The 12,989-nt window shown below is 52.9% G+C and overlaps 1 protein-coding gene across 4 annotated transcripts in view; it reads left to right on the top strand.

The window, feature by feature from the left end:
* Positions 1-568: 568 nt before the first annotated feature.
* The window catches only part of Acot7 (acyl-CoA thioesterase 7), a 90,548-nt gene continuing 78,127 nt past the window's right edge, over positions 569-12,989 (top strand). For 3 of the 4 annotated variants that reach the window (XM_026386095.2, XM_026386099.2, XM_026386098.1), the window contains exon 1: positions 569-758. In XM_026386095.2, the coding sequence (XP_026241880.1) occupies positions 580-758 (179 nt within the window). In that variant the 5' untranslated portion in view covers positions 569-579. Of the gene's footprint in view, positions 759-6,093; positions 6,147-12,989 lie in introns of those variants that run through there. The other variant, XM_026386097.2, reaches the window with a different exon arrangement.

The following is a 12,989-nucleotide window of genomic DNA, read 5'->3' as shown; positions in this document are numbered from 1 at the left end:
TGGGGTCCGTGGCCCACCGGGGCACTCAGCGCCGCTGCGGCAAAGTCCGGTCCCTGCTCTGGCCACGCGCTCCGCAGTAGCAGCCCCGAGTCCCCCAGAGGAAGAGGCTTTTCGCGACCTCGTGGCTCCCCTGGGGGCACCGCTGGGGCGCGGGGGCAGGGCGGGCAGCTCTCGGCTGTGTGCCGGCACTCGGGGCCCTCCCCGCTGACCTCACCCGGAGCCCGGCCCGGCGCCGGCAGCGAATCGCCGCGCGGGCGCAGGGAACGCCCCGCACTCACTCGGCCGCGGCGCAGGCAGGCAGCGCCCGCGCCCGCCGAGCTCTGCGACCTGGCTACCGGTCGGCGCGCTCGGGACGGCTGCGGCTCGCGTGCCCGCCCCGCAGCGGTGCCGCGCAACCGCCCCCGAACTTTCTGGAAGCGGCGCCCCCACAGCCGCCCCCGCCGTCGTCGGAGCGCGCGGCCTGCGCCGGCGCCAGCGGCCTTGGCGGCCCGCGGGGCGGGGCCAGAGAGGGGGCGGGGCCAGCGCGGGGCGCCCGCGCGCGATTCGCCCCCGGCGCGCAGGGCCCGCCTCGCCGGCGCGATGGCTCCGCCTCCGCCCTCCCCCTCCATGGCGCCGCCCGGGCTCATTCATTCCGCGCCGGGCCCGCCGGACACCTGCGCTCTGCTCCCTCCGCCCCCGGCCGCCACCGCCGCCGCCGCCGCCGCCGCCACCATGTCGGGCCCCGTCGCCGAGACGCCGTCCGCCATCCAGATCTGCCGGTAAGACGGCGGCGCGCGCCCGCGGCGCCCCCGGCCCGGCCCGGACCCCGCCGCCCGCGCCTCCCCTTCCCCGCCGGCCTCGCCCGCGGATGCCGCCCCCACCGGCATCCGCTGCGATCCGATGCCCGGAACCCCCTCCCTGGCAGGGATGCGCCTCGCGATGCTGCGGAACCGGGCGGCCCCGTCGGCTCCTCCCACCGGCCTCCCGGCCGCATCCCAAGGGCGGCGGCCGCCGTCACCCGGCTTACGGTGGAGGAAGCGGGACCGGACCGGGCCGGCGACGGGCGGGGGCGGCGCACAGCCCTGGTGGCGTGCCCAGCTCGCCGCGCCCCGGGCCCCGCGCCCCAGCCCCGGCTCCTGCAGGATTCGGGAGGTTACCTCGGCCGCGGTGCCTGAGCGAACCTGAGCACCCAGAGATGCACGTAGATGCCCTCGTTCGAGCTCGTGGGTGTGTACCCCTGTGGGAGGGGGCTGCAGATCTACCATCTCTGAAGTGCTCTGCTTTGGTGGAGGGGAGAGCAGGTGTTAAAACGAGGAACAGATACTGCTCTTCTTCTCTAGCGGTTCACTGCTCAGCAAAGGGAATGAGTGGTGCATCCGCCTGGAAGCATCTTACACAATAGGGGCAAGTATTGTTGTAAAAATGCTCCATTCCCCCATCCTTCCTCCATGGGTCCAGCTTAGATAAAACCGGAACCCCCAGAGGAAGCTGGAGATCATGAGCGAATTGGTTTCTCATAGGAGCGGGGAGGGCAGCCTCAAGGTTACTCTGCGTCTGGCAGAATGGAAGCCGGGGAAAGCTGGCATTTGTGCATGAGCTAAGTAAGGATCAGGAGTCTGGCCACTGTGGCCACCTGCCATGGACCCCTAGTGAGAGTTTTGGGGGTGGGTGCCTCAAATGCAGAAGTTGGGTATCCCGCTGACCTTGGGCCCAAACCTTACCCCCATGGGACAGGTTACTTTTCCTGTGGATGTTACAGTCTCCGTAAAAGGCTGGGTGTATTGATAAGTGCTATTAAGTGGAGCTCAGTTAGCCTTCTGTCTTGGCTGAGGTCCTTTTCCCACTTCAAGGTCAGTTTTGATTTTCCTAGAGGGAAGTCTTTGGGGAAGCCCTGATTAATTTTCTTTGTTAGGTGGCTCTCCTGGCCCCACTCACTCCAGCCCTTCAGGGGCAAAGGTGATAGCAATTACTGATATTTGGATGTGGATGGGCCTGGAATCAGGTCTTCTTATCTGGCTGATTTAGGGGTATCTTGGGCTTCATTGTTTACAAGAGGGTTTTTAGCTGTCTCATCTCACAATTTGCCCAGCTTCCCTTGGAGGTCGGGTGGTGGGTATCTCCACCCCTCCTGCTGTGTAGAGGAGGAAATTGAGTAACTCAATAAACTCATCCAGCTCCAGAGCTCTGGAGGCAGGTCCCGCCCTGGTCTTCTGATTACAGTTCTTCCACTCCTCTGGCAAATAAAGAAAATACTGGTCTGAATCTACCCTAGAAGGGCTGGGCTCTTATTTACTTCTTATCAGGGTGATGATTATCAGTCAATAATACTTTTTTTCTACTAGCTTCAAATAGTTTTTCTCCAGCATTAGACACTTGCATAAACTGACAAGCACATGTGTGTACTTTTTCTTACCTATTGCTTCTACAAGATTGCCTTTTGCTACCCCAGAATGACAGATGCATATTGTCCCTAAGTGGCAGCCTTGGCTGAGGGATGCCAGAGCAGGATCCTGGCTGAGGTGGGCCTCAGGCAAAGAACATGAATGCCAAGGGAAGGGAGTGGAAAGGGTGGTGGTCACTCTGGCTTGCCCCTTGGAAACCCTGGACACCGGAGAGTGGGTATAGCAGGGTAGGGAGCCCTTTAAGGACATCTGAGCCAGCACCTGAGTTGAAAGAGGAGCCACCTGGCCTAGCTCATCCAAGCCATGAATTTTAACAAGACTTCACTCTTCACTGGACACCAGCAGGAGCAGAGCCCTGGGAGGGAAGCTGAGGAGTGGAAAATTTAGTCTGCCTGTCTTGAGGGTGGTCACAGCCTAGCAGGGCAAGGGTGCCAGAGTCCTCACCCTCCTAGAAACTAGGGTAATCACCTGTCTCAGTTCAGAAGCTATTGAAGGAATGTAGCTTCAAAGCAAGTGTGGGCAGGGGTGTAGGCACTCTGTATCCTAGGCCTGAGGGAGGGATGGGTTTAGCCTCTGCCCTGTGGACACAGAGTGACCTGAGCACGCTGCTTCACCTTCAAGCCCCTGCTGCTCATCGGTAGCTCTGAGTGCCCACTGCTTGGCGCCTTGCAAGTCAGTGGAAGCTCTATGTGACAGGTGGGGCACTGGCCCAGGAGGCCGGTGGCCTGAGTTCCAGGCCCTGCTCTGCCTCTTGCTTCAGGCACATCCCTTAATCTCCCCAGACCTCGGTGTCTGTGTTTATAAATTGAAATGCACAGTGCCTGTCTTGTGAGTATTGTGAGGGGTGATATCTGACACTTACAAACATGAGCTCACGAAAGAGAGAGCCGGGCTGGGGATATAGCTCAGTTGGTAGAGTGCTTGCTGTGTGTATGCACGAGGCCCTGGGTTTGGTCTCCAGCAACACACACACACACACACACACACACACACACAAAGACAAAGGATGAGAGCCACAGCTTGGGCAGCCAGGCCCGTGTGGGCTGTGGATGTCGTGCCCTCCTCATTTTGAGCCAGCCTAGAGAGAGACAGCCAGCCCTCCCACAGCTGTGCCAGAGGAGGGAGACTTGGTATAAGGGGCCTAGCAGGCACATAACCTCAGAGCCTGCTTGTGGGGAGGTGTATGAGGTGTGCGGGGGGGGGGGGGTCGTTTTGCTTGTCCTGCTCTCAGATGCAGATCTGCAGCCGCGCCCGAGAGCAGGGGCTGCTCTGTGTGTGTGACCGAGAATGCCTGCCCTGGAGCCTGGGTCTCCTAGACGTGCCAGTGGACGCTGGTTGAGTGGTAATGTGTTGTGGGGTTGGAACATTTTCCCTTGGGGCCCCATCTTTGGCTTTACAATGGAATTAGTGAAAACAGAATCTGATTTACAGAAATCACTCAGCTAATATTCTGAAGAGTCCAGGAAGTAATGTACAGAGCTGGCTCCCTTCCTGTTGGGATGTGGGGACCCTAGTGAAGATGCAGTCTTTGCCTGTGATCCCAGGGCTCTGGAGGCCCAGGCAGGAGGATGGCAGGGAGGCCAGCCTGAGCAACTTAGCAAGACCCTGTCTCAAAATTAAAAAAAAAAAAAAAAAGGCTTATGTAGCTCAGTGATCATCTAGCATGCCTGAGCCTTGAGTTCAGTCCCCACACTGCAGGAATACCACCAGCACCACCACCTGTGAGGTGGGATGTACTGACACTAAACATACCTATGTTAAACTTGCAGTTCGCTGAGTTGTGACATGTGTACACCTGTATGATGGCCACCTTGTCATAACAATATTTCCATCTCCCTGGAAAGTCCCCATCTGTCCGTTGGCAGTCATTTCCCTTCCTCATCACTGCAAACAGATCTGTTTTCTCTCCCTCCAGTTTTGCCTTTTGTAGAGTTTCATACTGGCGGACTCCGCAGCACCGTGTCTGTGACCTGGCTGGTGTGTGTGTGCCTCTTTCTCTGTGTCGCCTGGTAATCTTCCGTTCCCTGGACATCGAAACTGATTGCTTTCCTCACCAGTCCAGGAGCAGCTGGGCTCTTCCTAACTTTCAGCAATTGCGAATAAGGTCCTCAAATGCAGACTTCAGAAAGCTTAGGACTTAATGGAACAAATTCAAACTGTCCCTTGATAGTCAATGATGTCAAGGACTTTGCATTACATATTTTAGGTGGGATCATTGTTTTGAGCTTGTATGTGTGTGTGTGTGTATGTGTATGTGAATGTTTAAGATATGGTCTTGCTGTGTTGACCAGGTTTGCCTCTAAAGCCTGAGCTCAAGAGACTTTCCTGCCTCAGCCTCCTCAGAAGTATGCACCACTGTAGCGTGCCTAATCCCAGCTACTCGGCAGGCTGAGGCAGGAGGATCACAAGTTTGAGGTCAGCCTGAGCAACTGAACAAGACCCCATCTTTTTTTTTTCTTTATTTTTTGATTAGACACAATACCTTTATTTTGTTTACTTATTTTTATGTGGTGTTGAGGATCGAACCCAGGGCCTTGCACATGCTAGGTGAGTGCTTTACCACTGAGCCACAACTCCAGCCCCCCCACTTTTTTTTTTAGTTGTAGTTGGACACAATACTTTTATTTTATTTATTTATTTTTATGTGGTACTGAGGATTGAACCCAGTGCCTCACACTAGCTAGGTGAGTGCTCCATGCTGAGCCACAACCCCAGCCCATAAGACCCCATCTTAAAATAAAAATGGAAAGGGCTGGGGGTATAGTTTGGTGGTGGACCCCCCTGGGTTCAGTGTTATCTTTTATAGGGAATGCTGAGATGTTCACAGATGCTGTGCTCTGAGGTCTGGGATCTTCTGCGCAATCATCTGGCATGGGAGAGTGAGAGGAGCAGAGAGGAAACCAGAGGGGTCCAGCTGATTTTTTTAGGAACGGCAGGATGGGGGATATGGCTCGTTCCCTCTGTCTCTCCACTCTTATAACCTTTGATTCCTTCTACAATAAGGAGTAAAAAAAACCAGGCTTCTGAGCCCCCTACCCCAGACCCAGAATGGGGATGGAGGGCAGGAAGTTGCATTTTCTCTACCTTCCAGGAATTGCCACGCTTCTTAGCCTCCCTGCCAGACCAGGACCTCTGCACCACTTGGCAGCCTGCCAGCCCTGTTGGCACCTGTGGTACCCATGCACTGAGAGCTTTTGGCCCAGGTGGAACCTGTGCTTCTACTTGGCAGAGGCAGGCCAGGCTGAGTGGTGTAGAGGCATGAAGGTCTGATAGACAGGGCTTTGGAGGGTGATCCTCCTGTCCCACAGATGGGCGGTGTCCTGTCCCTGTCTCCTCCTCTGATTTGCTCAGGACAGAGCCTGGGCTGTGTGGCTTCAAGCCCAGTCATGAATTTCTTACATCACCGGCTCTGGCTCCAGAAGCTCATTCGCCAGTTGGTAGGAGAGGAAGAGGGAGCCCAGACGCACTCCCTCTGGGAGCCCTGTGGGATCAGGACGCTCACTGCCAAGCTGGCCAGTGGACACTGGAGCTAAGCGCCTGCCTGGAGGAAGCTGGGTAAACCCTTGAGCCTATTCACTGCAGAATGAAGCCGCTGTCGAGGGCCCTTTGCCTCTGGGAGCTTGGGAGACAGGCTGCTTCCTGGAGACTGGTGACTGGCCAGAGATGTGTGTGGCCTGGGGGAAGATGCTGGGCTTCTGTCCCGAAGGCTTTTGGAACCAGGACTGATTTTCTGCAGTCCCGCCCTTGCATCACCAGAACGAGAAGGTAGGATGACTGGCAGTATTCCGTGCCCAGAAGTGTCGTGTACCCCCAACCCCCCATCCCCCCGTGATTTGGAGGATCTGATGGGAATCCCTGGGAAGGAACAGTGGGGGTGGGGTCTTGGTGAGTTGTCTGTTTTGTGTCTGAGTCTGTCCGTCTTAGTGGAGACCTGACTTGTTCTTCCCCCTGGGCCAACCTCTGACCTGCACTCTTCCAGCAGCTGGGCCACTGGTGTCTGCTCCCTCTGCTCCCAGCTGGGTTCCCCCAGAGGTTGTGCAGGGCAAGGGGAGGTGGCCAGCAGCTTACAAAGGGCTTTTGCATCTTTTATTTCTTTTAAGTTTTGCAAAACTTAGCCCAGTGGGCATGTGTGTCTGGGCCAGCTTTGTTGGATTGTGGTTCACCCCTGCTGTGCAGCTCAGGTGGTTTTCCTGTGTGACCCTGCCTTCACTCAAGTTTGCAGGGGGTGGTAGTCTTGTTCTCTGGCTTGGAGTTCCTGTGACCCCACCCTCCAGGCTCCAGAGTGACCAGAGAGTCTTTGTTTGCTAATGAGATGACTGGTGGCTGGGGCCCTAGGCAGGATCAGAAGGTTGGAAACGCCCACAGGGGGTCAGGCCTAGGGTTGAGTTAATCACCTGGTCAGTGATTTGGTCATGAAATCTCCCTAAGAATTCCTAAACTAGGGCTGGGGGCTGGCAGGCCCAGAGAGGCAGGAAGCTCTGCGCCCTTACCTTGCTCTTCGAGTCTCTCCCTCTGTTCTTGGGTTTTGTCCTTTATAATAAACCTGAGATAGTGAAGTCCCTCCCCATCTGTGAGCTGTTCTAGCAATGATCGAACTTGAGGAAGTGCTCCTGGGAACCCCTGGTTAACAGATGGTTTGTCACCCTGGGACTTGGGCTCTGCACTGACCTGGGACTCAGTGTCAGCATTGAACTAAATTGCAGAACCCTGGAGTTGTATTTATTATCAGAAGTGTGGTGAGTAGGAACAGCTCTCCTGGGAGAGGACCTGCCCAGGTGATGCCAGCTGTCTGGAAGGGGAGCACCTTAGCACACTCCCTCCACTCGTCAGAGCCATTCCTGTCTGCACTCTTGCCAGCACTTGCTGTTGACCTGATTGTCGTCATCTTCCAGGGTGTGAAGTGCTATCTGAGTGTGGTTTTGATTTGCACTTCCTCAATGAATAATGCATGGGACATCTTTGCTTGTGCTTATGGTCATTTGCTTATCTTTGGAGGATTGTCTAGTCAGGCCCTTTGCCTACTTTGCAACTGGCTGATTTGTCTTTCTGTTAATGAGCTATAAGAATTTGTTACATATTCCAGGTAAAAGTCCTCCTCTCAAATAACAATATTTTTAAATTAATTTTTTCCAGTTTTTAAAAATTGCATTGGGCCCTACGTTCGAGCACCTGCCCGGCCAAATGGGCAGGTGACGCTGGGTTCCATCCCCAACACCACAACAAGCAAACACAAAATGCAACAAATGGAACTTGCGCACACCGCCCTCCATCTCTAGCCCTCTTCCCCTTGTAGGGGGATGCTCGGCTCCCCTGGGCCCTGGGGGTTTCATGTGGTGGAATCATGCAGTACCTGTCTGCTGTGAGGGCTCCTTTCGCTTAGCGTGATGTCCTCAGGTGTGTCTAGTGGCTTTGCCTCGGAAGGCTGGATAGCCTGTGGCATGGATGACATTTTGCTCATACGCTCCTGTGGCTGGACACTGCCTTGCCCCCAGTTTTAGCCACTGTGAACTTGAGTGCCCATTGAGGTCTCTCCTCTGAGATGCTGTTTTCCGTTCTTTTGGGTGTATATCCAGAAATGGGATCTAGTGGCGATTCGGTTTCGGGGTGTTTGAGGAACCCCACAGTGTTTTCCACAGACGCCACCCTTGACGTGGCTCCGCGGGTGCAGCGAGGCCAGGTTGTCCACATCCTCACCGACGCTTGTTTTTGTTTTTGTTGTTTTGGATGGGTTGGGGGGTGTTACTGCAAAATGAACCTGAGTCTTTTCAGTGATGAACAAACTGTCCCCCATGGAGCCATTCGGGGAGTCCATTTTCTGCTTTTTTTTTTTTTTTTTGATTAATGTCCTCCTGGGTGTGAGGTGCGGCTCCTGTTTTCCGTTGTATTTGCATAATGATTAGTGATGTGGGCACCTTTCAAGTGTTTATGGGTAGTGTGTATATCGTCTGTGGGTAAGTGTCTACTCAAGTTCTTTGCCCATTTTTTAAAAAATTTTTTAGTTGTAGATGAACATAATACCTTTATTTTCTATTTTTACGTGGTTCCGGGGATCGAACCCAGTGCCTCACGCATGCTAGGCAAGCACTGTACCACTGAGCCACAACCCCAGCCCGCTTTGCCCATTTTTGAATTGGGTATGTTGTTCTAAAAGTTTTCCATATATTTTGAATATTAATTTTTTATCATTTATATGATCTGCAAATTTTTTTTCTATTTTTGTGGCTTGTCTTTATACTATTTTTTTATATTTATTTTTCAGTTTTAGTTGGACACAATACCTTTATTTTATTTATTTATTTTTATGTGATGCTGAGGATCAAACCTAGTGCCCCGCACATGCTAAGCGAGCAGCTCTACCGCCGGGCCCCAACCCTGAGTGCTTTACCACCCAGCCCTTTTTATGTCTTATTTATTTTATTTTTAATTTATTTTTTTATGGTGCTGGGGATTGAACCCAGGGCCTTGTGCCTGCGAGGCAAGCACTCTACCAGCTGAGCTATAGCCCCAGCCCTTATTTCTTATTTTGGAAGGCAGCCAGCTATGCTCACAGCTAAACCACCATCGCAGACTTATTTATTTATTTATTTTTATTTTGGAATAGCCTCTCACCAAGTTGCTGAGGATAGCTTTGAACTTGCGATCTTCCTGTCTCAGCCTTTGTGTGGCCTCTGTGCCCTGCACCTTTATACTCTCTTGATAATTTTTTTTTTTAAAGAGAGAGAGAGAATTTTTTAATATTTATTTTTTAGCTTTCGGTGGATACAACAACTTTATTTTATTTTTATGTGGTGCTGAGGATCGAACCCAGCACCCCGCACATACCAGGCAAGCGCGTTACCACTTGAGCCACATCCCCAGCCCCAATACTTTTGTTTAATTTATTTTTTCCATCAATTTTTTTTTTAATGTGGTGCAGAGAATTGAACCCAATGCCTCTCATGGTGCTAGGCAAGCGATCTACTACTGAGCCACTATCCCAGCCCTCTGTCTGTTTTTTTTTCTTTTTTTTTTGTGATGCAGGGGATTGATCCCAGGGCCTCAAGTGTTGGATATTCTTTTAATGCACAATTTAAAAAAAATGTCATGAAATCCAGTTTATCTAATTTTTCTTTTGTTGTCTGTGCCTTTGGTGTCATGACCAAAAAATTAGAGCCAAATTCAATGTTGTGAAGCTTTGTTTTGTTTTCTTCTGGGTGCTTTATGGCTTACATTTAGGCCTTATGATCGTTTTGAGTTAACTCTTACAGATTTTGTTAGGTAAGGGTCAAACTTCATTCTTTTTTATTTTCTTCTTGGTGGGGCTTGAACCCAGGTCTTCACACAGGAGGGCAAATGCTCTACCACTGGGCCGCACTCTCTTTTAATTTTGAGACAGGGTCTTGCTAAGTTGCTGAGGCTGGCCTTGAACTCAGGGTTGTCCTGCCTCAGCCCCACCCCCCGTAGCTGGCATTACAGGTGTGGCCACTGCACCTGGCCACCTTATCATTTCAGGGATATCTTTGGAAACACACAGGTTTTAATTTTGATAAAGTCCAGTTGATTCTTGTTTTTTATTTTTGTTTGTTTTGGTTTTTTGGTGCTGGGGATTGAATGCAGGGCTTGTGCTTGGGAGGCAAGCACTCTACCAGCTGAGCTACGTCCCCAGCCCCTTATTTTTGGTTGCTTGTGCTTTCGTTGTCATGTCTAAGAAAACTTTGTCACAAGATCCAAGGAGATAAAGATTTACTTGTGTGCTCCTTGCATTCAGGTGATGGCCTGCTATGAGTTCCTGGCATGGGGGTGAGGTGGGGTCCAGCTTTGTCCTCCAGGTCTTTCCTTCCCCTCCCACCCTGAATACCAGCCTTTGTCCCCTGCTGGCCCTCCTGCCACCTCTTCTCCCCCTCCCCCAGGTCTTTTTCTGTGGCCTTAGCCTATCCCGCCGGGGCCAGCTCCCTTGGGCCAGACGCACAGGCATGCAGCAGGCCAGGGCCAAAGTGTATTGAAAACCTCTGCAGTTGGGAGTCTGCGTGGAGCACTGCACTTGAGCTTGCCCCAGGGCTGCCATCTGGTTGGGCATCAGAGACTTAGGCAAATCAGTTTTAAACCCAGCTGGGGAGGTAGCTGTCAGAGGGGAGTTAACTACTCAGGAGACGGAATTTTTGCTAGGCAGGGGCTCTACCTCTGAGCTATACTTGTCCCTTTTTATTTTTTATTTTGAGACAGAGTCTTGCTAAGTTGCAGAGGTTGGACTTGACTTTGCCATCCTCCTACCTCAGCGTCCTGATTCTCCCTGCAACCGTACTTGCCTAACCTTAGGGTTAGGGTTAGGGTTTGGTGTTTGCAAAACAAATCTCCCCACCCTCTCTGCGGGCTGTGGGTCTGAGCATCTGACAGTGTGTCGGGGAAGCCTGGTTTCCTGGGGGGCTGCAGCCAGGGTCACCTTCCCATGGTGCTCAGTTCCAGAAAGCACAGCAGTTGTTCACGTTGGTTTGAACCTATCAGTGCTTAACCACTGAGCCACATCCCCAGCCCTTTTTTATTTTGAGACAGTATCACCAAGTTGCTGAGAGCCTCACTAAATTGCTGGGGCTGAACTTGCAGTCCTCCTGCTTCAGCCTCCTGAGCCACTGGGATTACAGGTGTGCACAGTTGTCCACGTTTTATAGACGGGGAAACTGAAGCAGAAGTAGCCAGCCCAGGGTCAGTAGGATGACTAGAGCCCAGGCTTCTGGAACTGAGTTCTCTGTGCCTCACTGCGCGCTGGGGGCCTGGTGGGGAGGAGGGAGGTGCAGCCCAGGTGTATATACACAGTGGAGTTTTATTCAGTCATAAAAATAAAATTGTTGCTGGGCACAGTGGCGCATGCCTGAAATCCCAGCAATTTGGGAGGCTGAGGCAGGAGCATTGCGAGTTCAAAGCCAGCCTCAGCAAAAGTGAAGTGCTAAGCAATTTGGTGAGACCTTGTCTCTAAATAAAATGCAAAATAGGCCTGGGGATGTGGCTCAGTGGCTGAGGGCCCTGAGTTCAATTCCCAGCACCCCCCTTAAAAAAAAAAAATAGAAATTGTCATTTGTAAGTAAATGGATAGAACTAGAGACCATCATGTTAAGTGTAATGAGTCAGACTCAGAAGGTCAAAGGTTGTATGTTTTCTCTCAAATATGGAAGCTAGAAAAGAAAAAGGAAAAGAAAGGTGGGGTGAGCTCATGAAAATCAAAGGGAGCTCAGTAGAGGAGAGGTTGGGAGGCGGGGAGGGAAGGGAGCGCCGAGGAGTGGTCCTGGCCAGATGACATGTTGAGTGGTGTGCGGGTACGGGTGTGTGACAGTAGACCCTCACTAAATTGCTGGGGCTGAGCTTGCAATGTCATGATGTACAACTGCCATGCACCAATGAAGATGTGGAAAGAAAAAGAACTAGGGGAAAAAACCCAGGCGATAGGGAAGCGCTGGCCCCCCAGTGCAGTGGGGAGGGTGTTCTGGCCCTGGGAGGAGACTGGACACCGCCTCTGGTCCTCATAACTGGTCTCCTGAGCCTGGGAAGCTGCATGCTGTGTGCCCTGCTGTCACCAAGGAAAAGGGCTGGGCCTGTGCACTCATCACGGGGAAGGGCCTTGTGCGCGGGAGGCAAGCACTCTGCCAACTGAGCCACATCCCCAGCCCGTCTTCTTTTTTTTTAAACGCACACAACACGGGGTCTCCCTGTTTTGCCCAGGTTGACCTTGAACTCCTGGCACAAGTGAGTCTTTTGCCTCGTCTTCTAAGGCTGGGACTCTAGATACATGCCATCGTGCCCAACCTGTCCCCAGGCTTCTGATGGTAGCCCTGATTGAACCAGCTGAAGATCTCATTGCCTCTCGGGCATCCACGTGCTGCGCGGGCACACACTCTGGGCCTCGGAGAGGAGGGAGCGCTGTAGCTGGTGGCCGCTGCCCCAGTAGGCGCCAGCTGGCCTGTTCCCCTGTGGCTGCTGCCGTGCTCGTCCGTTGTGCTCTCTTTGGAACTCAGTGCTACATTGCTCTTGATGCCCGGCACCCCCAGAAGCCAGGTCCTGGAGACTGATGCTCTGGGCTTGGGTGACGGCAGGCCGCGCGAGTCTCATGTCCTTATAAAAGGCAGGCACTTAGAAGTGGCGACACTCGTAAGCCACGGCCAGGCAGAGCTGGGCCGGGAGCTGGTTCTGCCGTCCGATTCAGCACACCTGCCCATCGTGTCTGGCTAGGTTGGGCGTTAGTGGCTTCCATGTGCCCACTGAGTTTGGACGTAAGTTCTTCTGTATCTGATAGAATGTAGAATAGAACTCACGAAAGCGTGTGCAGTTTTGTGGACAGTGCCTGCTCTCTGCTGTGCTATTTTGTGTTCCCACCAGCAGTGATGGGGAGTCCCCTGCTCCATGTCCCGCCAGCATCTGGTGCCGGCAGTGTTGGCCCTAGGCCTGTCTGGCAGGGGTGCTGTGACAGCTCGGGGCTCTTCTGGTTTGTGTCTCAAATGACATAGGACATGGAGCATCTCTGTTTTATGTGCTTTTTTTTGCCACCTGTATGCTTTTTCCCTGAGGTGTTCCTTCAGGTCTTCGGCTGAATATTATTTTATTTTATTTTTTGGTACTAGGGATTGAGCCCAGAGGTCCTTT

The sequence above is a fragment of the Urocitellus parryii genome, chromosome 11 (genome assembly GCF_045843805.1).
Source record: "Urocitellus parryii isolate mUroPar1 chromosome 11, mUroPar1.hap1, whole genome shotgun sequence".
Taxonomy (NCBI): Eukaryota; Metazoa; Chordata; class Mammalia; order Rodentia; family Sciuridae; genus Urocitellus; species Urocitellus parryii.
Note: the sequence above shows the minus strand (reverse complement) of the source record. Positions and strands in the feature narration are given on the sequence as shown.